The sequence below is a fragment of the Macaca fascicularis genome, chromosome 10 (genome assembly GCF_037993035.2).
Source record: "Macaca fascicularis isolate 582-1 chromosome 10, T2T-MFA8v1.1".
Lineage (NCBI taxonomy): Eukaryota > Metazoa > Chordata > Mammalia > Primates > Cercopithecidae > Macaca > Macaca fascicularis.
Window position 1 is genome coordinate 100,032,684 of NC_088384.1, and position 27,620 is coordinate 100,060,303.

Consider the following 27,620-nt stretch of genomic DNA (forward strand, 5'->3'; position numbering starts at 1 on the left):
CTTGGGTGGTGATTATGAGGGTTACATGCAATGTAGGTAAAGTGCCTGACTCATGGTAGATGATCAGCACATGATAATTGCTGTTCAACTTATGTGTTTTTTAGAGAAAGGGTCTTGCTCTGTCACCCAGGCTCTAGTGCAGTGACATAATAGCTCACTGTAGCATCAAACTCCTGGGCTCAAGCAATCCTCCCATCTTAGCCTCCTGATGAGGACTACAGGTGCATACCACCATGCCTGGCTAATTAAAAAAATATATATACATATATATTTTTTTTGAGATGGGGCCTTGCTATGTTGCCCAGGCTGGTGTCAAACTCCTCATCTCAGCTATCTTCTTGCCCTGGCCCCCCAAACCTCTGGTATTACAGGTGTGAGCCACTGCACCTGGCCTAAACTTAACTGAGCATGTTAGGGTTTTGATGCTGTAACAACCCCCTGAATCTCAGTTGCTTATAAGGAAGGCTTATTTTTGCTCTTATTACATGTTCCATGACAGTCAGCAGAGAAGGAAGGGTTGGGCTCTGCTCCACAGATCACTCAGGGCTGTAGGTTGGCCAAGTCTTGACCATCTGGAACCTTGCTGGTCCTCTAGAGAGAGCCTGCAGATCTCAAGTTTGCTTTTCTATACTTCCACCCAGAAGGAGACCCACGTTGTTTCTGCTCATAACCCATTGGCCTAAACTAGACACATGGTTCCAATAAATGGCAAGGGGAGCCCGAGGTGTAGTGTCCTATGTGCCAGGAAGGAGAGGAGAGCCAGATATTGGAGAGCAGTAGTAAAGTCTACCACAGCAGGTGCTTCCCACTCTGCCTTCTCCAGACATATAGGCGGATTGAGACACTACTCACAGGACTCACTGTGGGTGGTTGAATAATGACCCTTAAGTATAGCCAGGTCCTAATCTTTGAAACCTGTGTATGTTGCTTTAAATGGCAAAAGGGGCTCTGCAGATGTGATTAAGGATCTTGGGATGGGGAGAGTATCTTGGGTTGTCCGGGTGGGCCCTGTAGAATCACAATGGTCCTTGTAAGTGGGGAGGGGGTACAGAGTCAGGAGAAAGTAATGTGAGGATGGAAGGAGAGACTGGGTGACGTGCTATGAAGATGGAGGAAGGGACCACAAGTTAAGCAATACAAGCAGCCACTAGATGCAGGAAAAGGCAAGGAAATAGATTTTCTCCTAGAACCTCCAGAGCAACCAGCCCTGATGACACCTTGGTTTTAGCCCAGTGAGGTTGATTTTAGACTTCTGACTTTCCAGAACTGTAAGAGAATAATTTTTGTGTTTTAAGCCACCCGTTTATGGTGATGTGTGACAGCAGCCCTAGGAAACTAATATATCACCTTCAGTCAGAAAATCATTTGAAACCCACTGCATAGAAGCCTCCTCTGTCTGCTCAGACAGGACCGACCCTTTCCTCCTGTCTCTTGTGGCGCCCATTGCACCCATCTGTCATCACGTTCATGCACAGGCAGAGGTGTCTCTTAACATAGTCCTTCCACTCCCAACCCCCATGCTCCAACATGCACACGCACACCCTCAGCCACTCTTTGAGCCTCTCATTACTTGGGCTGATCCGGGTTGGTGTTCGTCCACGTCTGTAGGAACGCAGGGCAGGCTGGTGGCAAGGTCATTATAAAGAACTTATCTCTAGGCAAAGGGCCCTGGCATGCCCCAGAAGTGGCTCAGTTGGCGGAAAAGTAGAGGCCCCATGGGAGATGGTGGGAGGGTGAAGGATGGTGAAATCAGCAGGGACCAGGTCGAGCAGGACCTTGGAACCAAGAGATAGAGGTGAATCTTTGTTTTGAAGACAGAGGGGAGCCTTAGAAGGGTTTCGGGCAGGGGAGCGACTATGGATGACTGATGACTGAGATCTCCTGGTTTGTGACTAGGTTAGAAGACTGTCTTTGTCCTCCCATCTTCTGGAAGTCAACTCTATGCCAGACACTCCTGAGCTGTGCTTTTCATAGGATTTCTCGTGCATTCATTTTATAGAGGAGAAAGCTGAGACTCAAGGAATGGAACCTCATGGAATCCATCCTCCATGTGGCTAGCTGAGTCATCTTTTAAACTATAAATTAATGCATGTTACTCCCCTGCAAGAACTCTCCAAGGGCTTCCCATTTAGGATGAAATCTGAGTGCCTTATGGTGGCCTTAGGACCCCATGTCACGTCCTTGCCCCGCACCTCTGCCTACTGTGTCCTGCGCATTATTCCCCCTGCATGTGAGAGCTTCTACTTGTGGACCTCAGGGACTTCGCGTTGCTGCTCCCTCTGCCTTACGTGCTCCCACCCACGACTTGTTGCCTGACAGCCTCCTCCTTTCCCTTCCGGGCTCCCTCAGTTTAATTGCGGCCTCTACAGAGAGACCCTCTGTCTCTGCACTTCCTGTGTTTGCTGCACAGCACTTAGCACAATGCAATATGTGACCACCTTTGTGTGTTTGCTTGCTTGTTGCCTGCTTCCTGCGGTGGACTCTGAGGCCTGCAGGGGCTGGGACTGTGTCTACCTTGCTTCTCGTTGTGTCCCAGCCCCCAGGACAGGACTTGGCTTGAAGTGGGGCACTCAGCAAACCTCTGCAGAAGGATGAAGGATGCGTCCTGGGTGCAGAGGATGCGGGGAGCTCTGGACCTTTGAGGGTGGCTGAAGGATCCTGGACCTGCCTCAGAGGACAGACACCATGCAGGGGCCAGCTGAGGAGGAGTGCCAGTGGTTTCTCTGGGCACCTGGGCAGCCCCATTCCTGTTGCACCTGGCCTTGACCCACCCCCTGTGCTGTCCACATTCCCTGTCACGTTAAACGCTCTGCCTGCCATTTCAGCCTCTGGGAGGATCCATGAGGGTGTAGGGAAAGACATGAGACCTGGGTTTAGATCCCAGTTCAGCCACTTAATAGCTATGAGACCTTGCACAGTTTCCTTTAACTTTCTGAGCCTCAGTTTCCTCCTGTGTCAAATGGGCATACAAAGGGATAGTCTCCTAGCACATGAGTCCTGGTGCTTGATTCAGCTTGAAACTGCCTTATCTGCAATCCAAAAAGCCCTGCAACCAGAAGTTGTTTTATATGCTGCAAACTCATTTGGCCCCCAAAATCTGACCTGAGCTGACGCGAGGCTCTTTGTCATCTTTACTTACCCCACTTGTGTGAATATTCATATGTTCCACTGCAGAAATATGAATGTGTTCCATTGCAGGTGTTGCCTGAGGCTCCACTGAAGCTATGGCATAATTTGCAGAATTTGCACTTCATTACTTTTCTGAAATTCAAACAAATTCTGAAACTGCACGAGTTCTGGCTGAGAGCTGTGGATCTGTGTGTGTGAGTCGCTGCTGAAAGCCCTTCTGGGGCACAGGAGGGCCCATGGAGGCCTCTGGAAGCTATTGCAGAGCCTGAAACCCCGCGTTTCCCCTTGGCTGGCTTCTGGTTTCTCGGCAGCCAGTGTCTTCTTAGCCACCTGGGGTTATGTTGGTTTTGCTGGTTCAGGGGCAGGGGTTAAAGCTTAGGGCAGGGTGAGCCCAGGTACTCAAACATTTCTGATGTGAATTTAAAAGGAGATTTTTTTTTTAAAATGAATCATCAGAAGAAAGAAATCAGAAGGAAGTGTGTGACCAAGGAGAGGAAATTAGGGTTTGCAAATTGCATGAGTCACCCCCTTTCTGACTCCTGGGTGATCCCTTGCCCTTGGCAATTTTCACTCATCTCTGAGACTCTCAAGGCCGTATTCTACACAACATGCTGGGGCTGTCGTGGTTTTATTCTGGCTCCAAACCTGCTTCTCATTCTAACCATCAGTATAAATTTCTATTTTTGAATGACTGCCACGCTGTTTTACTTATTGCGTTAGCCAGTGTTTCTTCCCTGCCCAAGCCCTGCTCAGACTCCTGTTTCCCCATCTTAGCATCTGCAACCCATTCTCCACCCAGAAGCCAGAGGCCAGTTTCTGAAGTGCAGCTCACATTCTGGGCTTTAGTCTCACCTCCCCAGTCTGGCCCTTGAAGCTCCCTTGTGATAAGGCCCTGCTTGCCTTTCTGTCTTATCTTGCACCACCTTTCTACTCCATGAATGGGCCCTTCCCTGCAGCTGCCAGGCTTTGGTGAATGCTGTTCCCACTGGCCTCTGCCCTCGCCTGGCTAGTTCTGTGCATGTCGCGGGTAGATCTGCTTTAGAAACCACCTCTTCCATGAAGTCCTTTTACAAGGCCCTTGTCTAGGCCCCATGAACCTGGCTTCCCATCAACTTATCACCCACCCATATTCTGATTCCTGGTCCTGTCCTCTTCCCTAGACCATGAGTTCCAGGACAAAGACTCTGTCCACCAGTTGCAGTGGCTCACGCCTGTAATCAATCTCAGCACTTTGGGAGGCTGAGGTGGGCGGATCACCTGAGGTCAGGAGTTCGAGACCAGCCTGGCCAACATGATGAAACCCCATCTCTACTAAAGATACAAAAATTAGCCGGGCATGGTGGCGCACGCCTGTAATCCCAGCTACTCGGGAGGCTGAGGCAGGAGAATCGCTTGAACCCGGGAGGCCGAGGTTGCAGTGAGCTGAGACCATGCCACTCCACTCCAGCCTGGGTGAGAGTAAGGATCTGTCTCAAAAAGAACAACAAAAACCAAAAAACTGTGTTTTCTGTATATCACTTTACCATCCCCAGCACTCAGAGTAAAAGACTGTTTTAAGCAAGACTGGTTTAAGCCCTCGAGTCCTCGTCCCCTGCCTCTGGCTGGCTGTGTCTGCCTAAGAGTGGCCGCCATATTGTCTTCCATTAAGCTGGAACCTGTTTCCCGTGTCAGCAGTGGTATGAAATATCCCAGTTGCATTGCAGTAAGTTTGTTGTGTGTGCATTTCCCCACTTGCCATTGAATCAGGTGTCCCTTTTTCCCTTCCATATTTGTTTCTTAAGATAACACTTCTTGCGTGACTTTTGTTTGAATCCCATGTCTTTTTGTCTATTGGCATCTTGTTTTCTGTTTAATTTGACTGAGCTATTTCCACCTTGTATATATTAACTGTCTTAGAGTTGGCGCTGATATTTTCTTAGTCTGATGTCCTTTTCATTTTGGTTTTATTATGTTTTCTTCCACAGAAGATATTAATGCATATATATTTGAATCTGTCAATCTCTCTTCCTCTGTGATTGCTTTGAGGACTGAAGAAGTTATCCTGCCTCCACAGATCTGATAAACATTCTGTTCTGTTTTCTGATTGTTTCCCTGTAGCATGACTTTTTATGCTTAACTCTTTAATCTGTGTGGAGTGCATTTTGGTGGGTGTCTTTCTGTGGATATCTAGTTCAGTGTTCCTAAATAGGAACAGGATAACCCTCTTGTCCCCATTCTGTTTATTAAATAATTAGTCCTTGTCTCTTTGTTTGCAAAAGGCCAGACAAAATAGAGTAGCTCTTATAAGCATGAGCTTTAGCAGAATTAAGATTTTGGCCTTGCCACTTTGAGCTATGAGCACATTGCTTAGATTGAGCTTGTTTTTTCCTCTATAAAACAGGATGATGATATCTGCCTCCTAGGATCGTTGTAAAGATTGAGCAGAAGATCTTGTGTAAAGCACATCACACGTTACCTGGCATAAAGTAAATGTCCTCCTTAATCTTGATACGTTTCCGTACCTGACTGGGTCCAACATTGTACTTTTCCTTCTGTTTCATTGATTTAAAATTCTTGTTTTCTGTTACTGCCACACTGCTTTAATTGTGGCTTCATGGAATGTTTCACTGTCTGGCCAGATTGGGCATCCTTCCACTGCTCTTTAAGAATATTGCTTTAAACACGCACTTGTTTTCTTTAGTGGATGTTGATTTTCTCTCTCCCATTCTGTACTGTAGCCCACCTCAGTGACTTCTAGACACCCCTTCTCCCCCCTCCCCAGCACACACACTGGTTTTCTCCACACCTGGCTGCCTAGCCTTTGCTCACTCTGGACTCACTGCCTCACAGGTACGTACCGACTGCTCTCATCTGACGTATCTCCACCTTAGTGCTTTATCACCCCTCCGGGTGTCATCGTGCAGATACCCATTTTCCCTATGGATCTGAGCTTCCCTGGGAATTGGTTCTAGGTCCCTAATGCCCCTCTGCACCTGGCATGTGGCCACGTACATTGTAGGTGCTGAGGTCAGGGCTTGGGGAAGACAGGAATGTTCACTGTGCCGTTGGACTTTTGACAGTAACTGGGCTAAATCTGGCTGCTTCTGGAGGTGCAGGCTTAGAGGACCCAACAATTTGGCGGTTGTAACTCTGGACATGCTGTTGCCAATAACGGTGGGCCATCTATCTGCTCTGGCCTTGGTTTCCCCAGTGGGATTTGCAGAAGCCAGAGTGTTAAAACCCTCCCAGCCCTGAGGCCTCATTATTTATCTTAGAGGGTCCATAGTAAAGATGAATTAGAATAACTCATTGGCACATGCTATGCCTTCGAGTGCAGTTTTCTGATTTCTGGGAGAGAAAAGGCCTCTTAGGACAGAGCCCCCCACTGCCCTCCTGGGTCTCCAGGAGACAGCCCAGATCTGGATCAGAGGGGTTCAGCAGTCAAGAACAGAGGGGTGGCTCTCTGCCTGGGAAGGCAACTGGGGTGAAAGCAGGGAGCTAGCCTTTCTCTGCACACTGCTAGGTAGCTTGCAAAACCCTGCTCGTTCCATTCCTGTTCTCCAGAGGAGGAATCTGAGGATGAGAGAGGTAAGATCCCTGCCCACTGCCATGCAGCAGCTAAGTGCAGAGCCTGGACTTGAACCTAGATCTGCCCACTTCCAGAGCTGTGCTTCACCAGTGTTCTCACAGCTCCCAGTCCAGAGGCCGATGTTGAGACGGCACTTAAAAATACACCAGCAGTGTTTACAAATACCGTTTCCTGTGTTATCTGGTACTGATAGAAGGAAGTGAACCTGGCACTTTGTCTGTGTTAGGTTTGGGGTTAGAGGCATAAGTGCCAAGTTCAGATGACCTAGAAAAACATTTCTAGGTCAAATTACAATTTCAAAGATTTCTTTTCTTCTTCTTTTTGAACCGCTCTAAGAGCGAACGCTGTCGTTGACATATTTCCCTTCCGACAACACGAGCCCTTTGTGGCGTGATTGAGGGCTTGTTTTGTAGTGCTGGGGAGAAAAATATCTTCCACATCATCTGCTGCTCAGTGTCTCAGGCATACTCGCTCCCCCCACACCACAGTGCCACCGACGTACGCTCACGCGGCTTTTAGTTAATGGTCTTTGGCAAGAATCAGTTTTGGGACTTGTTCCCAACCGCTTGGATGATAGATAATTGTCAAATACAAATATTGGCAGCGCAGGGCAACCTGAGGCTCTAGACCGCTGACCGCAGCCCAGCCTCTGGGGAGAGCCGGGAGCTGGGCAGCTGCATGTTTCGGGAGGTAACGGGGCAAGACCTGGCAGCAGCACAGCCTTCTCATTACAGTGTAGGCTCTGGAGTTGAACTTCCTGGATTTGAATCCTCACTCCACCCCTTCCTAGCTGTGTGGCCTTGGGCAAGCTACATAACCTCCCTCGCCTCAGTCTCCTTATCTGTACAATGGGAGCCTCAGTAACTTACCTTGCGAGGTGGTTGTGAGGATTACAGGAATAGATATTTGTCATTCAATTAAGAGTGCCTGGCTTGTCATCAGTGTGATGTAAACACTGCACACATTCGTTCTAAGGAATAAACGATCATAGCCATAGTGGATGCTGTTGTGTATCACCCTAGTCCCTCCTTAGATCCAGGCACACATTCTATCTGCTGCTTAGAGTGCTAGCTGCCGCCCCTATCAGCTGAGCCTCTCTCTGGGCAGCTCCATGGTGCCTTTGGTGGAAAGAGGAAGCTTTGGCCAAGGTCATCAACACTTGCCCCCTGGGCATCCTGGATCCAATGGCCATCCCATGTGGGGATACACGGTGCTTGGCTCCCTGCCCCAAACTGGGACACCTCTGCTGGGCCATCCCAGTTCCAGAGCTCCCCTTGGGACAGGTGGAGGCCTCTGTTGTGACTGCATCACAGTTTGGCTTGTCCCTCTGGCCTGGCCTGCTCCCCCACTCTCTTATAGCACTTCCCAGTACATTTCTTGTCTGTAGATTTCACCCTCAGAGTCTGTTCGGTACCTGAAACAACAGGTAGCTATCCAGACACTGAATGGAATCTGATTTCCATTTTAAAGCACATGCTGATTTCACTTGCTTGTATTTTTGGAAGCTTTTTGAGGAGTGGCCTTGGGTTCTCCACCACCCCTGTCTCCGCCCTCTGTGTGGCACTGTCAGCATGCCTTGGTCACCTCCATGGCTCCTGGTGGGAAGAATGTGGCCTAGCTCCTGGGCAGATCATAAAACTTAAAACCGATGGAACAGCCCAGGGGCCCAGAGGGCATCACCCGTTCAACCCTTCCAGGTACAAGTGAGGAAACTGAGGCCTAGAAAGGGGGAGGCCTTTTTCAAGGACACACAGTGAGTGGTGCCTTTCCTTTCCATCTCTGAAGGTGATGGTGTCTCGGGATGTAGTGAGCAGGCTGGTCTTAAGAGTCAGACGTGCGGCTGTTGTGATATTGTGGTGCTAGGGTCCAACACATGTTTTACGGGGTGCCCCCATGGCAGAGGGGTGGCCAGGCCAGCCCGGGAGTGGGAATCAGCAGTGGCTTCTGGAAGGGGAACAGCATGGGAGTTGAATGGGCATGAACAGTGTGGAAGAGAGAAAGCAGGGAGTTTCAGGGGGAGACACAGCTGCCGCAGAGGCCTGGACGAGGCGTGCGGGAGAGTGTGGTCTGGGCAGGGAGCTTGGAAAGGCAGAAGAGGGGACGGGCGCGTGACGGGTGGGAGGGAGCCTGGACCGTCGGGCTGGCAGGTGGCAGAGGCTCAAGTGAATGCTGTGGCCAAGAATTAAAACTTTTCCCCAGTGGAGGGAATGGGACTCGATGGAGAGTGACTTGGGGAGAGCCACGCAGAGGCCTTACCCATCACAGTCCCCACTGACCCTGCACTGCCTGAGCCAGTTGGTGCTCAGTCAATGGTTGTGGAATAAATGAGTGAATGAATGAGGGAAGGGAAGATGGTGCTGAAGAAGGGGCCTCCAGCTGCACTGGGGCGGGCGACTGGGAGCAGGGACAAGCCCACAGGCTCTGATGAAACTGGCTCTTGGTTGGGGATTTTGTCCTTCTGAGCCAGACCGTGGGTCCCTGTCTTCCCTCTTATCACTGGAGAGGTCCATGGGCCTGGCTTCAGTGAGACTCCGGGGACTTAGGGAGTGCTGGTGAGACCAGCTGAGAGCGTGTACGTTGGCATCCCCCACAGCAGAAGCCCAGGGAAAGGCCTCACAGTCGTGAGCCCAATCAGATGAGGTCCTGGCCCTGCCCCTTGGATGGCCTCATCTCATTACACCTTGACCCACTTCCCAGTCCAGCTCCCGCCAGCCCCAGGCAGTGTCTGCAGCCCTCTTTGAACCATTCCCCCTCATAGCGCCAAATGAAAATGTTTGTTGAAAACAACATGTGCATAATTAAAGCTTAATGAGCGCTTGTCTGTTTGGAATGTGCAATTAGATTTACAATCGGGGATGGGAGAGAGCTCCAAATGGCTTTAAATGGAGCTGAGAGAGAGGATAATTTTTGCCATAAATCTGCAGTAATGCAGACGGTGTGTGAGCTACCAGTGGCAGTACCAGGGAAGGAAGAAATACAGGCCTGCCAGGCCTCCATGCTATCTATGCTAGGGGGCTGCCCTGCCCATCAGGCCAGGCCCTCTGGGCAGCTGCAGCTGGTGAGTGTACTGGGATGGGACTCACTGGTGGTCCTGGGGACAGATCTGCCCTAGGTTGGAGCTGGAGTTCCTGCCTGCAGCTTGTGAGATCTGTGATCCAGCCGACTGTGAGGGGCTGAGGGACTGGTGCGGAGTCCGGCTGCCCAGGTCCCCAGGATCCCATGGCTGGGGAGAGATTCCTGTGTCATCACCATGTTCACCCCCGGCCTGCAAACTGGCTTCAGGGCAGAGCCCTAGACTGGGATGTGGCCCTCTACTTTGTTCTCTGCTGTTTCCCAGTACCCAGAGCATACACAGTAAGGCATGAGTTAGCATTTGTTGGATGAATGAATGCCTCGTTACCAGACTCTTGCCTTCAGCACGTCACTCTCCCTCTGCAAACCCCATTTCTCCCATATCTATCACAGAGAAATGGATTTGGCTACTGCTGATGTCAACTCTTCCGTCTCTGGGGTTCTGGGTCAGGAGCAGACAATGACTAGGGCAGCGTCTAGACCAGCACCATCCAGTAGAAATACAATGCAGGCCATATACATGATTTTAAATTTTCTAATAGCCATGTTCAGAAAAAGTGAAAAGAAACAGGTGACATTAATTTTAATATTTTAGTTAACCCAGTATATCCCAAATATTAATATTATTCCAATACATCATCAATATACAAATATTGACAAGGTAGTTTACATTCCTTTTTGTTGTCATCATCGTCATCCTTGCTCTGAAGTCTTTGAGATTCAGTGTGGACTTTACACTTACCCACATCTCAGTTTGGACTAGCCACGACTCAAGTGCTCAGAAGCCACATGTGGTAAGCGGCCACCGTTCTAGATGGTGGAGGTCTAGAAAGAGCACAGCTAGAGCCAGGTGCGAGGGGGCAATGATTCCCACCTCCCAGAGGAGCCCAGGTGCCTGGCAGCCCTTACCTGTGGTGCTATAGTGATCACTGCCATTTTTACACTACCCCTCCATGTCTTTTATTGACTGAAATAGGTGGCGCTGTCCAAGCCAACTCTCGTTGGCGGTGGAGACAAGGGTTCTGCAGGGGCTCAAAGCTCTGAGCTTGCTTACAAGGGACATTCCCAGCTCCTGTGGCAGGCAGTGCCCAAAGCGTTGTCCCTGCTTCTGATAGTTAAGGTCCCAGGCCCATAGTCATGAGGTCACCTTCTTTGGTTCACGTGGCTTGCACGCAGTAGGGGTGGGAAGCCAGGGTGTACTCTTAGGAGCCAGTAGCCTGGACTTCAGACTCAGCTCCGGCAAGTCTTGGCTGTGTGGTCTTAGGCAGATCCCTTAAACTTTCTGGGCCTCCGTCATAGGGGAGGATTTATCACCAGGCAGAATACAAATGTGCGTCGTACCCAGCAAAGCAGGCGCACCAATCAGGAGAAAAACATGTCTGAAAAAAGATGAATATCTGATATCTTAGGAACAAAGCATGAGAGTCGTCGTTGTTGGGAAAAATTGGCCCTCGCAGTTGGACTTTCTTACAAAGACTTTAATTTGCAAATTTTATTTCAAATTACATACAGTGGGTACAGGCATCAAGGGTCTTTTCCATGATTAAGACCTCAGAGATTTGCACAAAGCCCCACTCAGTTTCTTCATCTACAGAAGAAAGGTAGTTATAGCAACTGGCAGCATTCTTAGGAGGATTCAATAATACGAAATAGCTAACAATGACTGAGTGCCTTCTCTAGGTAGGCAATGTTCTAAGCACTTTCTGTATAGTTAATTCAAATGACAGTCATACCCATTTTGCAGATGAGAAAACTGAGACACAGTAATGTAGTTAAAAAACCCAACAGCTTGAAAGCAACAAGCCTGGGATTTGAACCCTGGCAGCCAGACCAGGGCCTGTGTTTGTATCCACTGTGCCATCATGTTTCTCCGTGTGGTGATGGGCCTGGAATTGGTGTACAGGGCCCGGTTCAGAGTGAGACTGAGGCTTCCCACGCCGTGCTCTATTCCTGTTCCTCTTCCATCTGTGCCGGCCTCTTTGCCTGCACCCCTCCCCCAGCATCTTCCTGGCCCCGATGTGTATTTCCCCATGAGACTTCCACATAAAACCGCACTCTCGGCAGGACCTAGGTTGCAGCTGCCTCTCTCTTTAGAGCTGTGTTTTATCTGTGCAGAATGAGCGTTCTCACGGCCCGATGTGGGGCAGGCGGGAGCAGTGTGTGCTGCTTTGATTGTTTCCTCTTTAGATCTCACTGAGGCGCAGCTGTCAGTGCCTGTGACTGGCTAGGCTGATGGCTGTGCATCCCTGGTCTTTGATCTGTGTCTCTGTGCGGAGGGGAGGAGCAACAGCTTCTACAGAACAGCTGCTGCTTTGGTACCTGGGGTCAAGGCCAAGTTCAGACTTCCTGGGTGGCTTTGGACAAGCTCCCAACTACTCTGAGCCTCACTTTGCTCATCTCGATAGTGGGGCTGCTCATGGAAGCCTTGGGATTTCTAGGGGGTTCCAGTGAGATGGCTGGGCACAGCTCTGGGACAAGGGCTGGTATACAGTAGGTGCTTTCTGGCCAGTGCTCACAGCAGCCTTGGATGTCATATTCCCTGCTCCTTGCCTGGTCACCTCCTGTGCTTCCTACATCATGGAGCCTCCAAGTCACTTTTTCAGGATGCTTCTGTGGGAGGACCCTCTGCCTGGCTTCTGCTCCGCTTAGCTAACCTTATCCTGGCCTTTGTCACATGTGTCAAAGAAGAGGGCATCATTCAATACCAAAAGCAAGAAGCTGAATTCATTGGTATACTTTGCAAAGGTAGTCTCCCCAAATCAAGCAAGAGCTGATCTTTTCAGGGTTTGGGGAAGCGTGGAGTCCTGGGATAGGAGGACTTTCAGAGCAGGAGGTTCTGAGACTGGCTGGCTGTCCCCATGGTGGACATGTATCCACTGTGCCATCATGTTTCTCCATGTGGTGATGGGCCTGGAATTGGTGTACAGGGCCTGGTTAGGAGTGAGACTACTATTGATTGTTTGACTTTCAGAGGTGGGACTGTAAAGCTCCCAGTGACCAATGAGGATGAGCTTTAAGCTTTTAAGTTTGGGGTTTCATTGTTTGCAGCTTGGGACTGTGGTCAAAGAACATCTTTTCCTTTGTAGATTCGGAGAATAGGAAGGTTTTATTCTCCCTCCATAGCTGTCATCTTCTCCAAAGGACTGAGGGTTCCTTGAAGGCAGGGGCTGTGTCATCATTCTGGCATGCCTGGCACCTAGCACACTGCCTGGCACACAGTAAGCACTCACAAGAGATCGTTCTATGAACAGTAACTGTTGCCTCCAAGTACCTTTGCTTTTATCTCTTTTCAGAGCCTTTGTGATGATCTATTTGCATAGATTTCCCAAGGGGCAGTGGCAAAATTCACTCGTAGATTCCCCAGTGGCTGGGAGCATATTCCTCAGTACAGGATAGGTGCCCGGTACACGATACAACAAAAGCACTGCCTTGGGCTCGTTTTGCCTTAGCACATTTGAATTGAGATCTTAGACCCAGGACCAAGAGTGGGAGTGAATGGGCGGAAGACGTGGGAGGGACAGGGTCAAGGTGAAGAGGCTGACCTTGAACAGGAGGGAGATACCTTTTCAGACTAACAGAAAGGAAGTCGAGATGAGCATGACGTAAATAACATAGGGAAGGTTGGGAGAATTGAGGGAATATCTGATGGCTTCAATTCCTCAGTGACAGAGGAGACAATGTCGTCTGCTAGACTGAGGGAGATGCGGGCTGATAAAGGGATAGGAGTTGAGTATATCATAACAATGATAATAGGTAACATTTATTAAGCACCTGTCAAAAATAGTTAATATCTGTAACATAATGCTTAATAATGCTAACTCATAGCTGATGTCTGATAACGGATACCAAAAACTTTATGAGGTAGCAATGTAGCTGCCATAATTGTTGTTTTATAGGTGAGGAAAGGAAGGCAAAGTGAAGTTAAAGTCACTGAGCTCATAGGTAGTGGAACCAGTTGTCAGATCAGTGCTGTTACTCACTGTGTTACACTGCACACAGGAGTTGAATTAAGTCCAAAGCTGATTTTAGATGGAAGCTTTTGGTTAGGTCCAAGAATATGGGTTTATAAAAGCAAGCAAGACAGTGTTAAGGTTGGAGTTCGTAGCCAGAAATAAAGAAGGGGCTAGGAAGAGACGGATTTCAGTGGATAGAGAAAGGGAGAGTGCTCCAGGCTGATGGTGGGACGATGTGTAAGAGTGGGGGCACTTGCTGGGTATGGTGGCTCATGCCTATAATCCCAGCACTTTGGGAGGCTGAGGCAGGCAGGTCACTTGACAGCAGGAGTTTGAGACCAGCCTGGCCAACATGGTGAAACTCCATCTCTACTAAAAATACAAATTTACCAGGCATGGTGGTGCATGCCTGTAATCCCAGCTACTCAGGAGGCTAAGGCAGGAGAATCATTTGAACTTGGGAGGTGGAGGTTGCAGTGAACTGAGATCACGCCACTGCACTCCAGCCTGGGCAACAGAGCAAAACTCCATCTCAAAAAAAAAAAAAAAAAAAAAGTCAGAGCACTGGAGGCTCCCACTACGCTGAGGACCCCACGGGAACTGAGACTTGGGGCTGTCCTGGAGGGTCCTGGATATAGGCTAAGTAATGTGGAGTCTCTGCAGGGTTTGGATCTGAGGAGTGAAGCGATTGCCCAAAGATCGCTAGTGATAGCCAAGGTGTAAGATGGATTGTGTGACATGGACCCACCAAGATGGGTTTGTGGTGCCTGTGTGTGCCCCCACACTGTGCATACCACATGCATTGTTTACCTTTGTGTTCACACTCAGCATACTCTTAAGGAAGCTGAGCAGAAAGATGTAGCAGGTGATTGGATCAGAGGGATGTAGATGGCAGGGAGACCAGAGTCACCCCAGGGGTACTGACTGTGGGACTGTGGAAGGTGACAGTTTCTAACAGGGGAGTGCTGGAGAAACAGAAAGTTCATGTACATGTTATGAGTTCAGTGCTGGAGGTGTTGAATTTGAGGTGCTCATGGGCAAATAGGGGAGATAGCCAGGGAGAAAACTATATATTGGAATCTGGAGGTAATTTGGCTAAAGATGAGGATTTGAGAATTGGTGATGTTGCAACCATGAGTAGCCATGACATTGTCCAGAGAAAGTGTGAATCGAGTGAGAAGGAAATAACAGACCCACAGTTCTATGCACCTATCCATTCTACCCAACCACTCAACCCATTTTATCCATCCAGGAACCCACACATACAGGCATCTATCTGTGCATCCCCAACACTCATCTCACCCATCAGTGTTCATCTCATCCACCATCCCAATCTCTTCCCATACATTTGTCTGTTCACACTCACACAGTCATCCCATTTCACCTATCCATTCATCCACTCCTCCCTCTCATCCCAGCCATCCCGTCCATACATCCCAACCACCCATCTATTCATCCATCTATCCATTCCTCCATCTCATTAATAAACCATTCATTAATCATTTTATATTGATTACATGTTGAAATCATGTTATGAATATGTTGAGTTGAATAAAATATAGCATTACAATTTTTGTCTTAATATTTTTAAATTGTGGCTACTACATTTAAAAATAATGAAAAGAGTATAATTGGATTGTCTGTAACACAAGGCATAAATGCTTGAGGGGACAGATACCCCATTCTCCATGATGTGATTATTACATATCGCATGCCTGTGTTGAAACATCTCATGTGCCCCATAAAAAACTGTGGCTACTAGAAAAGTGGAATTACATATGTGGATCACATTTGTAACTTTTATTATATTTCTGTTGGACAATGCTAATGTGTACAATCTCTCACCCATCTGTTCATTCACCCATATATCCATTGCGTCTATTACCCGTCTATCACCCGCTGATCATCCATCACCCATCTATCAATCATCTATCCACCCATCCATTCATTCACCCATCTGCCCATCCATCCATCTCATCCTTTACTCCTTCCTCCTTTCCATCCATTCATCTACCCACTTAACACATCTGTTTACCCCACAAATATTTTATTTATACCTGTCATGAATCAGTGACTCTGTGGTCATAAGAATGAGAAAACTGAGGCTTAAAGCAATTAAGCAATTTGCCCAGCGTGGCACAGATGGACCTGGGATCTGACTCTCTAAGATCGGGGCTCTTCTCTTTGGCTGCCTATTTGCTAAGTTTCCTTAAAAAATCCTTTGGGGAAGCATGGTGTGCTTAGGTTGGGGGGTGGCTGTTGGAATAGGGGCCAAGGAGCTCTTTTCCCTGAGGGGACCACACAGGGAAAGGAGAGGTAGGGGAGAGACAGATCCTTAGAAGCCCCTGTAAGCTGTGTCCCTGGTGGCCGTCATGAAAGGGTTATCCCTACACATTCGATATTTGCAAAAATGTGGGTTCTTTCAGATTCCAAAACTCATTTCCATGACAAAACTCTTGGGAAGAGAAGATGAAGGCCTGGCTTTTGCAGAACAATCTTCCAGCTGTAATGAGGACTGAAGATGGCAATGGGAAAAGGAATTATAATTAGAATATGAAATGGGGAAAATTAATCTATTCCAGTCACTGGTAAGAGGATGTTCTCCTGGCGTTCATGGAAATTCTTAAGCTGTTGTTTCTCCCTACATTTTTTTTCTCACATTTTAAAGCATAGGGAAGGCTGTGTGGTATAAAAGAAAGGTTTTTGACCAAGGAACTGATAAACTGTGAAATATGCATAGAATTGAAGTTCATGTGCATCTTTGCTTTGTATGTCTCTGTATGCACATGCAGTATATGTTTGTGTTCACATTTATGTCAGTCACATTTAAATGGCTGCAGACGCATGGAATGTTTATACAAATTTGGGCACACCCTGCTTTTCTTGTGTGCATGCTGTGGTTATTGTGTGTCCAGTTGTATAAAGGATCTCTGACATGTGCCACACTCACGCTTGTGCTGTGTGTGCGTTGGTTTGTGTTACCTGTGGACATGGTACATGAGTGAGTTGAACGCTGCTGTGTTGAACACTGTGCTGCATGACATGGGTCCACACAAACATAGGTTTGTGGTGCGTGTGTGCGCTGCCCACGCTGTGCACACGGTGTACATCATGTACCTTTGTGTTCACACAGTGTATGCACTGTGGTGGGTGTAGATGTGGGTGTTTTTGATCTTGTCTGTGCACATGTGGAGGACGAGGTAGCCCTGCTGTGTCTGAGGGCAGAGGTGACTTTGTGACCTCTGCCCTTGGCTTCCAAGTTCATTTACCCAGAAAAGGTCCCAGATGAGGAGGGGCTGAGGGGGTAAGCCCCAGGCCTTAGAGTCCTGGAAGCCAAGCCAGGGGGAGCCTGGGAACCCTCAGTGTCCGCCATCGATTCCTTCATGCCCTCCAAGGGCTCTGATGTGGTGAAACCCTGGCAGAGGTGGGCAGAGAACAGGCCTCCCTGCCCCTTCTGCTCACCACTGCTCGGCAGCTGGTTCTAAGCCCAGCAGGCTCCAGGGCACCGTGCAAGGTGCCCAGGGGTGACTGAACTGAGGAGACCCAGGCCCTGCCTCAGGAACCTCTGCCAACTTCTCAAGTGCTCCTTGAAAGCCAGAAGCAAGCTCTACTCCAGCAAGTGGCAGCTCTTTCCTAGACATTGGTTGAATCAAGGAGTGAATGAATAAGACAGTCTCTGGTGACCTCATGGGAATCCACTGCCCACCCCCTTGCCTGCCCCTGACACACTCGCATCAGAGACCAGGCCCCCTTGCCCTCCATCTCCAGTGCCATTCCCACTGCTCTCTCTGGATAATTCCTCCCTCTCCTGAACCTCTAACACACTTATCAAGCACCTGTTATGCGCCAGGCCCAAGGCAGACTATTGATTATATAGTAGGATCTAGAAAAGCATGGGTCCCTGCTGTAAATGCACTTTCTGCTAGTTGGAGAGTCCAAGCAGAAAAAATCCAACAAGGGACTCTTAAATCCCATCCCTCCCCAGCTGTGTGATCTTGGACAACTACTTATCCTCTCTCTACCCATTTCCTTGGTTTTAGCAGGGAAAAGAATACTTTCTTCATTGGGTTGTTGTGAGGATTAAATGAGGTCTTTTATGTAAAGCATTTTGCTCAGTGCCAGGAATATTCAGTCACCAAATATTTATTGATTGTCTACTGCGCATATTGGGGAATGAAGCAGATGCTGGCCCCTGCCTTGCGGTGGCTCTGTTCTCACCAGCATTTAATAAATGGTCACCATTCAAAGGTTTTTTGGACATCTTTCCCTCTGTTTCTTATGTATATTCCTATACCATACTGTTCGATTACTATTGCTTTATAAAATGTTTCAAACACTTCATTAAACTTAATGTTCCTCCATCTCCCGTTATTCTTTCTATTAGGGTCTACTTATAAGTTACGTGTGGTTTTAAAAAAGTTTTACTTTTGTCAAAATGATCAATGGCCGTGGTCACACATCAAGTCAAGTACCCAGGAGCTTTTGCTGAAAGCGCCCCTACCCTGCCTAATTTATAGCCCCATCCCTAATGCCAGGCTCTGGGAGATTTGGAGATGACCAGGACACAGTTCCAGCCTCCATGTTGCTTCCACTCTAGGACAAGTGACAAATGTGGAGACAGTCTGTGTTGTAAGAGGAACCGCCAGAGGAGGTGAGAGCATGGCAGACCTCCTGGAGGAGGTAGCCTCTAAGCAGGGTCTTGCAGCATAAGCTCTGGGTGCAGTGTGCTGGATGGAGTCCTGCATTCGGGGTCAGTGCCCAAACTCTAGGCATGGAACAGCCTTTTCTTTTAATCATCCAGCAGTCACTGAGGGGCTCTCCCCGTCCCTGTGCTGAGGAGGCTCTTTGGTGTAACCATCAACCCAGCTGCCTAGATGGGAAGATAGGCCCGGTCAGAGGCTATCTGAATGTGGTAGTGGCTGCTTTATTTACTTATTCAACAGACATTTATTGAGTACCTTCTCTGTGCCAGGCACTGTTCTAGGAGCTTGGGAGGCATCAAGGTACAGATAGACAAAGATCTCTGATCCCTGGGAGCCTCCATTTTAGTAGGAGGAATCTAACAGTAAGCAGTGAATATAGTAAATATAGAGAATGCTAGAAGGTAATAGGGGCTATGGAACAAAGACCAAGGGAAGGCGGGGCGAGGACATCGAAAGTGGTGGTAGAAAGGGTGGTGGGCTCTCAGCCCACAGGGGCTGGGACTGGCATCTGAGCCAGTTGTCAAGCAAAGCTTCTGAGTGAAGGGGGCTGGGTAAACTGACATTTCACATGTTTGTGGGCGTGTGGATTTCTGCAGCCTCTGTGAGGGCAGCTGGGTGATGTCTGTCTAAATTACAAATGCACATACAGTTGGACCCAGCAATTACACAAATGAATCCTACAGATAAACTCACACCCGTGCTCAATGACGAATGCACAGAAATATTTATGGGAGCAATATTGGGATAGCAGAAGACTAGAAACTACCCATGTGCTCAACTGGTTAAATATATGTGTTATATCCATACTGTGGAATACTGGATACAGAAGAAAGAATTATGTTCTGATGTAAAACATTTTCTAAGATGTGTTGCTAAGAGAAAAATAAAGTGCAAAGCTGTATAGCATGCTGTCTGAATAGAATAAATGACTCTAAAATGTGTATATGTAGACAGTCTTTGAAAGGATATAAAAAAGCTGGTAGACATTGCCTCTGGAGAGGGGCAGTGGATGGCTGGGAGGTGGGGTGGTGTTGCTTTTTGTACTCTTGGAATTTTGAACCATGTGAATATGTCCTAATAAATAAATGGTTCAATTAAAATAAAATGGCTGTTTGCTATTGGTGCCCCACCCAGAACCCTTTACTGACCAGCACAGACATCTCCCACCCGCCTTGAGCAGGAGCTGCCTACAAATGGCTCACAGGCAGTATAGTTCTCTGAAGAATTGTCCTTGGCCAATTGGGGGCCACCTTGCTTAGAAGGTTATCCCCTGAGGGCAGCCCATGGCAGATGACTTCCTTACCTGGGCTACAACAGCCACCCCTTGCTTCGTGTTGGAACTAACTCTGCAGTACAATTCATGCCCTAGAGCTCCCCACCAGAACAGGCTGAAGGACGTCTTCAGCCAAGACCACATCCTTGCTTAGCTGCACCCACTCCTGTCTGGCTTGCCCCCCACACTTACAGGTTATTCCTAAGGAGCACTTAATAACCACATGCATCTGAACCCTTGCCTCAGGCTCTGCTTCTAGGGAACCCTATCTAAGACACCTAGCTCAAAGGAAGGGAACTAACTGGAATTAAGTGCTCTCCCTGTTAATGTGTTGAGTCAAGTGCCCTACAGTGCAACATCCTATGAAGAGGGGCCTACAGGCATCACCCTCATTTAACAGATGAGGAATCTCAGAAGTTGAGACACCAGCTTGAGATCACACTTCAGGGCAAAGAGGGAGACAGGGGTCCCAGAGCCCACATCTCTTCCCCTGCACCTGCTCCTGAATTTTTAGGCAGATTTATAGGGAAATCTTCCTGAATCCAGACTTAGCACCTTCTTTGCACACAGGATGTAGTTCCTGTACATGGTCTCTACCAGAGTCCTCACTGCCTGTAGCCAGGCGTGGCCCTAGGGGCTGGGATGGCATAGGTGATGGGCCAAAACCACTCAGGATGGCAGGACCTGAAGGGCATGTCTGGGGAAGGCTGTCATGATCCCAAGGCTCTGGTGTTCTTGGCCTCCCCCAGCACACGGGATCAGCTTTAGCTGATCACCTGATATCATTTTGGTCAAGGGAGGTGTTTGCATACTTCCAAGAATGGGCAGCTCAGCACCTGACAAGGCAGCCTGCTGTGTCTATGGATAAGTTATAGAGGGCAGAAAGGTTTTCCTGTTTTCATTCTAAATGTGATTAACAGCATGAACCTGAACACTTGAGGGCCATGGAACAGGGGCTGCTCCTTCCACCCTAGAGGTAACCCTGCTGAAATGGGGCCTTGGGCATCCTGGGCTCTGATTTGGCTTCTGCAGCCCCCACAGTCCCCTGCATTCGTCCGGCCTTCCTCAGACTGCTTCTCCTGGTGCCTTCCTGAGAGCATTTTAATCAGAGCTGCTTCTCCCTCTCTCTCTATTCTAGTTTGATGGTGACAGTGCCTACGTGGGGATGAGTGACGGAAACCCAGAGCTCCTGTCAACCAGCCAGGTGGGTGCCCCATCCTTCCTGAACTTAAGATTTGGGCTGGCTGGAGCCGAGCTCTTCCTGGGTGGAGTCGGGGGTGCAGAGTGGGGGCCAGCACAGCCTGCTGCTGTCTTCTCTCTGAATGATCAAGAATAGCAAATAGCAAATCCTTAAAAGGCACAATCGAAGTGGGACTACAGTGTTCTCTGTAAACCAGCTACCTGGCTACTCTTGGCTTAAAATGGTTTGGGAACTGGATGAAACTTGAAACGTATTGCCCACACTCCCCATGCTTGGGGCAGCTTTTCAGCAGCAGTGAGTTGAGGTGCCTGCTGCTCCCTGGTGCCGCCTGCCTCTTGCCACCACACAGCAACCACAGGGACATGTTCTGGTTTGGATGCACACACCCATGCAGAGGCATGCATGGTTCTCCTGCCCGCTGGGAGTTGAAGGCCACAGGGGAGGGTTGTGGACAGGGCACAAGGGAGGAGAGCAGAGGCTTCCTGTGAGGGCCTTGCTGGTAGCAAAGGAAGCAGAGTCATTCCTGGGCAAGGCTGTCCCAACCCCAGCCCGTTGGGGGTCACAGATGCCAGTTGGAATCAGATTTTCCACTGAGAGCCTGGTCTCTGAAAATTAATGTTTCTCTCAGCTGGGAGCATCCTCACTATAGACTGTGATGCCACAGAGGGTCATCGCTGCAGGCTGAGGGTCCAGGCAGGGTCTCCTTGCAGAACCTGATGCCAGGGTGGGCCCTCACCGCAGGCTGGGATCCCAGGACGGGTCCTCACTGCAGGCTGAGATCAGGGAGGGTCCTCACTGCAGGTCAGGACCCTGGGGAAGGTCATCCCTGCAGAATCTGATTGATGCCAGGGAGGGTCTTCACTGCAGACTGGGGCCCCAGGGTGGGTCCTCACTGCAGACTGGGGCCCCAGGGAGGGTCCTCACTGCAGGCAGGAGCCCCAGGGAGGGTCCTCACTGCAGGCAGGAGCCCTAGGGACGGTCCTCAGTGCAGGCAGGAGCCCCAGGGAGGGTCCTCACTGTAGGCTGGGCCCTAGGGAGGGTCCTCAGTGCAGACTGGGGCCCCAGGGAGGGTCCTCACTGTAGGCAGGAGCCCCAGGGAGGGTCCTCAGTGCAGGCAGGAGCCCTAGGGAGGGTCCTCAGTGCAGGCAGGACCCCAGGGAGGGTCCTCAGTGTAGGCTGGAGCCCCAGGGAGGGTCCTCAGTGTAGGCTGGAGCCCCAGGGAGGGTCCTCACTGCAGGCGGGAGCCCCAGGGAGGGTCCTCAGTGTAGGCAGGAGCCCCAGGGAGGGTCCTCACTGCAGGCGGGAGCCCCAGGGAGGGTCCTCAGTGTAGGCAGGAGCCCCAGGGAGGGTCCTTACTGCAGGCGGGGGCCGCAGGGAGGGTCCTCAGTGTAGGCAGGAGCCCCAGGGAGGGTCCTCACTGCAGGCGGGAGCCCCAGGGAGGGTCCTCAATGGCAGAATGTGATAGCAGGGAGTGTTCTCATTGCAGGCATGGCATCGTGGAGGATGGTTCCTTAAGGCAGTGGTGCTTGCTGGGTGGGACCAGCTCAGGACACTGATTGGAGAGCCAAGGAGGGTTATAGTTGCTGAGAAACTTGGGAAATGGGAGGGCAACCCCGGTCCTGGAGCTGACCTCACCCTCTGTCTCTACCATTGTGGGGGCTATGGCAGTCCAAGTTGGGTGGCCCCTCAGCCATCAGGCCTGGCACATATTTTCCAGCTGGGGCAGTAGAAGCCTATTAACTCACAAATATTTATGTCCCTATTCTGTGACAGGTCCCATGGAAGCCATAGACGAGTAAGACAAGGGCCCGTGGCCCTAGGGGGCACTACTAGTGAGGAAGATACTGTAGTCTTAGTGGGGCATGGAAGCTCTGCTGCAGGGTGCTGCGCCCCCTCTCCTGCCACTGCTGGATCGCTCATGCCAGGGCCACCATACCATGCCCCTCTCTGGCCTGTCCCTGTGTGAGCATCATGCCGCTGCTGCAAAGCTGCCTTTATATTGCATTGACATGCACCAACATGCGAGACTGGTGGGCAAGACTCCAGGCCCTGAAAGTGGTTATTTTGGAAGAATCCACTGATGTCATTTAATTGTACATAATCAACTGAAATGTCATCTCAGCAGACCAGAGTTAGCCCTGGCATCTCATCTGAGCCTTTTCACAATGTTTAGATAGTATTTTTGTTAACATATTGAGCCCTGGTTTTCAGAACTATATTATGGTGAATTCTGTTCTGGAACCTTCTGAAAAGCATTGGCAATGTCCTTCCACCAAGAAGGGAAAGTGGGACTCAGTGGGGCTGTGTGTCTGCTCTAGGTCTGGGCAGATGGGAGCACAGTATTTTGGAGAGGAGACTTGGTACAAATAAATGTCACCCTCCCCAAACCATTAAAAGTCATATCCTCAACAATTCCCCCCAACACTTTGCAGCTTGCAAAACCTTTTTCTCAATGGTTATTTCAGCTAATCTTCACAACAGCCTCAAGAATGAGTAGTCATTATTGTTCAGTCAATTTTATAGATAATGCAACTGAAGATCCAGGATGCTGGCTGATTCAATCAAGGTGACTCAGCCAGGGAGCACTAGAGCTGGCATTCGAACTTGTGAAGCTCAGACTCAGAGCTCCACAAGCTTCCCTTGCCTTGTCCACTGACTTGCCTCAGCCTAAATGTCACTTCTACAGAGAGCTCTTTGTGACTGCCAAACCCACGTGAGGTCCCCTTTCCATGATTCTCATTAAAATGGCACCAGGTCTTTTTAATTCATGATGTTTGTCACTGTGGTCTACTTATCTTGTGAGGACTTAGTTAATGCCTGATTTCCACCCTAAACTGACCACCATGGGGAAAGGATCTGGTCTCTCTGGTCCAATGCTATGTATCCCAGTGGGGCATAGTGTCTGGAACACCGAGAGCACTCAGAAAATATTTGTGTAATGCGTGATGGTAGCCCCTGCTCTTCTCTGAACTTCAGTGTTCCTAACAGTGGAACAAGGTGGTTGGACTTCCTGAGGGTCCTTCTAAATCTTTTATGCTGTGACCCAGAGGGTCTCCCTAACTTAGGACTTTATGAAGAAGATATCAAAATTCTCTGAGATTAATTAAGTCTAGCCAGTGGCATGAGCCAATCTTAATGTGAACAAATTTGCAATTACAGTTAGATTTCTTATAGTGTATCTGTTAGTTTTTGCTGCATAACAAACACCTCAAAACTTAGTGGCTTAAAACAACAAATGTTTATCTAGTTAATGATTTGGTGGGTCGGCAGTTTAGCTGAGTTCAGTTGTATGGTTCTTCTGGCGTTGCCTAGGATCACTTTAGCAGCAGCAATACGCTGCCAGATCAGCAATGGGCCGGTTGGTTTGGGAGGGTCACCTGTGCTCCACATGGTCTCTCCGCCTCCAGCAGGCTAGCTCCAGGTTGTTCACATGGTAGGAGAAGGGTTCCCAGAGCAGCAAGAGCAGAAGTTGCAAGATTTCTTGAGGTCCAGGCTTGAAATAAACACACATCTACTTCCAACACATTCTGTTGGCCAAAGCCAGTCACAGGACCAGCCTTGAATCAAGGAATGGGGAAATAGCCTCTATCTCTTGGTGGGAAAGGCTGCAAAGTATTGTGGCCTTTTTACAAACTACCACATGTAGGAAACATATGGGATATGATTCATGCTGATTTTATTGAAAAGTAGACTTTTCTGGTACCAATAGTTCCCTACAGCTCAGTGGGACCCTACTGGCTTCTAGTCTTTAATGATGAAAGTCCTATATATTTCCTTCCTCTTTTCCCTGGAGTGCTTCTTGAACTCACGACACACACACACACACACACACGAACACCCTTTCACAATGTATTGTCTCATCAACTGCAGAAATTGTATTGTCCCAACCCTACTGGATTAATGATTGACATCAACATTTAGGTAAAATGAAGCTTTCACAGCCACTAGAGGATTCAGAGGATAAACACTCTAAATGGAATAAAATATTTTTTGTAAATACAGTTAAATACAAGGTTCACCCAATCAGCAAATGTTTATTGGGCACCTGTTATATGCAAGGCTCTGAATATCAGTGGGAAGCCATTTCTGGAAAACATTTGCTTCCAGAACATCCAATCTTTTTTTTTTTTTTTTTTTTTTTTTGAGACAGAGTCTCACTATCGCCCAGGCTGGAGTGCAGTGGCCAGATCTTGGCTCACTGCAACCTCCACCTCCTGGGTTCAAGTGATTCTCCTGCCTCAGCCTCCCGAGTAGCTGGGGTTACAAGTGCCCATGACCATACCCAGCTGATTTTTTTTTTTTTTTTTTGTATTTTTAAGACAAGGTTTCACCATGTTGGCCAGGCTGGTCTTGAACTCCTGACCTTAAGTGATCTGCCCATCTTGGCCTCCCAAAGTGGTGGGATTACAGGTATGAGTCACTATGCCTGGCTCAGAACATTCAAATCATAGTACAAACCTGCTCTTTAATGTAACACTTCTCCTGAAATACCATCTTCTTTACTTAGAAACCGCAGCTGAGACAGAGGCTCCCCTAGGGTATGTATTAGCTGACTGTGTCCCTTTTTGAGAACTTTCACAGCAGCTCTATGGGCTTGAAGTTTTTTCTGCAAATGCATGCTCCATTGTTTGGTTTTTGCAAGTCTCCACAGAAATTTTCGCATAGCTGCTTTAGCTTTTACAAATGATCACACTCCCTCTCCCTCCTTGGACCTTGGGTTACTTTTGTACCAGACTTGCCAGGGTGGCCTGAGAATGAGGTATAATTCTCAGATACGGCTGTGTCCCCATCAGCAGCTCCAGGTGGTAGAGGACCTGGTAGAGGTCAGTTCTTTCCTGTTGAGAGCAGACTCTGTCCAGGATTTACAGGAATGGGTATTTCCTGATTATGTGACCCAGAAAGAGTCTCCTTCTTGGGATGAGGTGAGGAGGAAAGGGAGTAGTGGACTTGGGACTCAGCAGACCTGGATTCAAATTCGAGCTCCTCCATGCCTCAGCATGAGCCAGATTTCCTTATGCAAGTGATAGTAGCTTCCTATCAAACGGGAGGAGTAGCGCCTGCCTCCTAGAGTGTCATGAGAAGTAAATGAGGTGTGTGTGTGTGTGTTGTGGATTCTCTTGCTGCCTCCCCAGAGTCCCGCTTATCATTCAGCTGCTGTGAGTGTTGGCTGCTACTATTCACAGCTACTCCTTCTTTGGAAAATTGGAACTGTGAACCCAGGAGAGGATAGAAGGAGAGATCTAGAAACCAACATCCTTATCTCAAGGAGTGACCAACTCTGCAACTCCTCATGGGCTCCAGCTAATCCAGCCAGACTCCAGCTGAGGCCAAATCCTTACTCAGCTCCTCCCCTGTCGTGTCCTGCCTCCCTCCCTTCTTCTGAGAGCCCTCTTCAAGTCATTTTCACAGGCATCCCTATCTCAGGCCGTACTTCAGAGGAAGCTAAATTGAGAGTATGTAAAGCACCAGAGTTCGGAAAAACCTGCTATGACTTGTTTTTATTACCATATATAATGCTTTGGTCACACAAGAACCTCTGGTCACCTCTTGCACTCATTTACAACTTGGTGTTTTTGTATGCATTGTTTCCTCTGATGGGAATCCCCTAGTGTTTTTCAACCAACAAATGCCTATTTGTTCCTTCAGGGCACTGCAAATGTCACCTCCTCATCACAGCCTTCCTGGCTGTGTGTGGAGTTTTCCATTCTCTTGGCTCTAAATACCACTTCTGCCAAAGAGCTCACATTTTTACAGGAATTATTGAAAGAACTTTGTGTGTGTGTGTGTGTGTGTGTGTGTTAGAGTCAGACTGAATGTCATGAATGATATCAGATTTGCAGTATTAAAAGCTCTCAATGACAAGAATGAATACAGGGAGACCAAGTGGGAGGGTGTGGTAATAGGCCAAGTAAAGGATCAAGATCTAGACTGTAGCAGAGGGGATGGAAAGAAGTAGATGCATTGGAGATAAAGTTGGTGGGCAGTGATGGACATAGAGGGAGAGAGAAATGGAGGGGAAAATGATGACTCCTAGGCTTCTACCAAGAGCCCATTTTCAGGCATGGTGGTACCATTTTCTGAGTTGGGGAAACCCTTGGGAGATGCAGGTTTGATGATGCCAGACTTGGATGTGTTACATTTGAGATGCTCATCCACGTGGAGATGTTCAAGTAGGTAGATGATGGTACAAATCTGGAGCTCATGAGAGAAGTAAATTTAGATATCTTCAGCCCATGATGTCAAAACTTTGGGAGTGAAGGAGATTTATGGAGAGAGAGGGAAGAATAAGAAGAGCAGAGGATCAATGACTCTGAGATGTTGAGCTCCAACATTTGAAGGCAAAGTAGAGGAGGAGGAGAAGGCTGTGAAGTAGATTAAGAAGGAGTGGTTTGAGAAGTAGGAGGAGAACTTGGAGTCTTAGAAACCAAGGGCAGAGTAATTCAAGAAAAAGAGAGGGGATCTACGGGAAAAGGATGTCGGATCCACAGTTCCTTGATAACGGGATCACATCAAGTTAAAAGGCTTCTGTACAGCAAAGGAAACAATCAACAAAGTGAAGAGACAGCCCACAGAATGGGAGAAAATATTTGCAAACTACCTGATGAGATTAACAATCAGAATATATAAGGAGCTCAAATGACTCTATAGGAAAAAAAAATCTCATAATCCAATTTAAAATGGGCCAAAAATTTGAATAGACATTTCTTAAAAGAAGACCTGC

At 48.6% G+C, this 27,620-nt stretch overlaps 1 protein-coding gene across 6 annotated transcripts in view; it reads left to right on the plus strand.

Moving 5' to 3' along the window:
• The window catches only part of TOX2 (TOX high mobility group box family member 2), a 157,713-nt gene that overhangs the window by 36,639 nt on the left and 93,454 nt on the right, over positions 1 to 27,620 (plus strand). For 5 of the 6 annotated variants that reach the window (XM_045362992.3, XM_045362993.3, XM_065523187.2 and 2 more), the window contains exon 2: positions 20,837 to 20,902. The exons of the other annotated variant lie outside the window; for it this stretch is intronic. In XM_045362992.3, the coding sequence (XP_045218927.1) occupies positions 20,837 to 20,902 (66 nt within the window). The remainder of the gene's footprint in view (positions 1 to 20,836; positions 20,903 to 27,620) is intronic. 6 annotated transcript variants of the gene reach the window in all.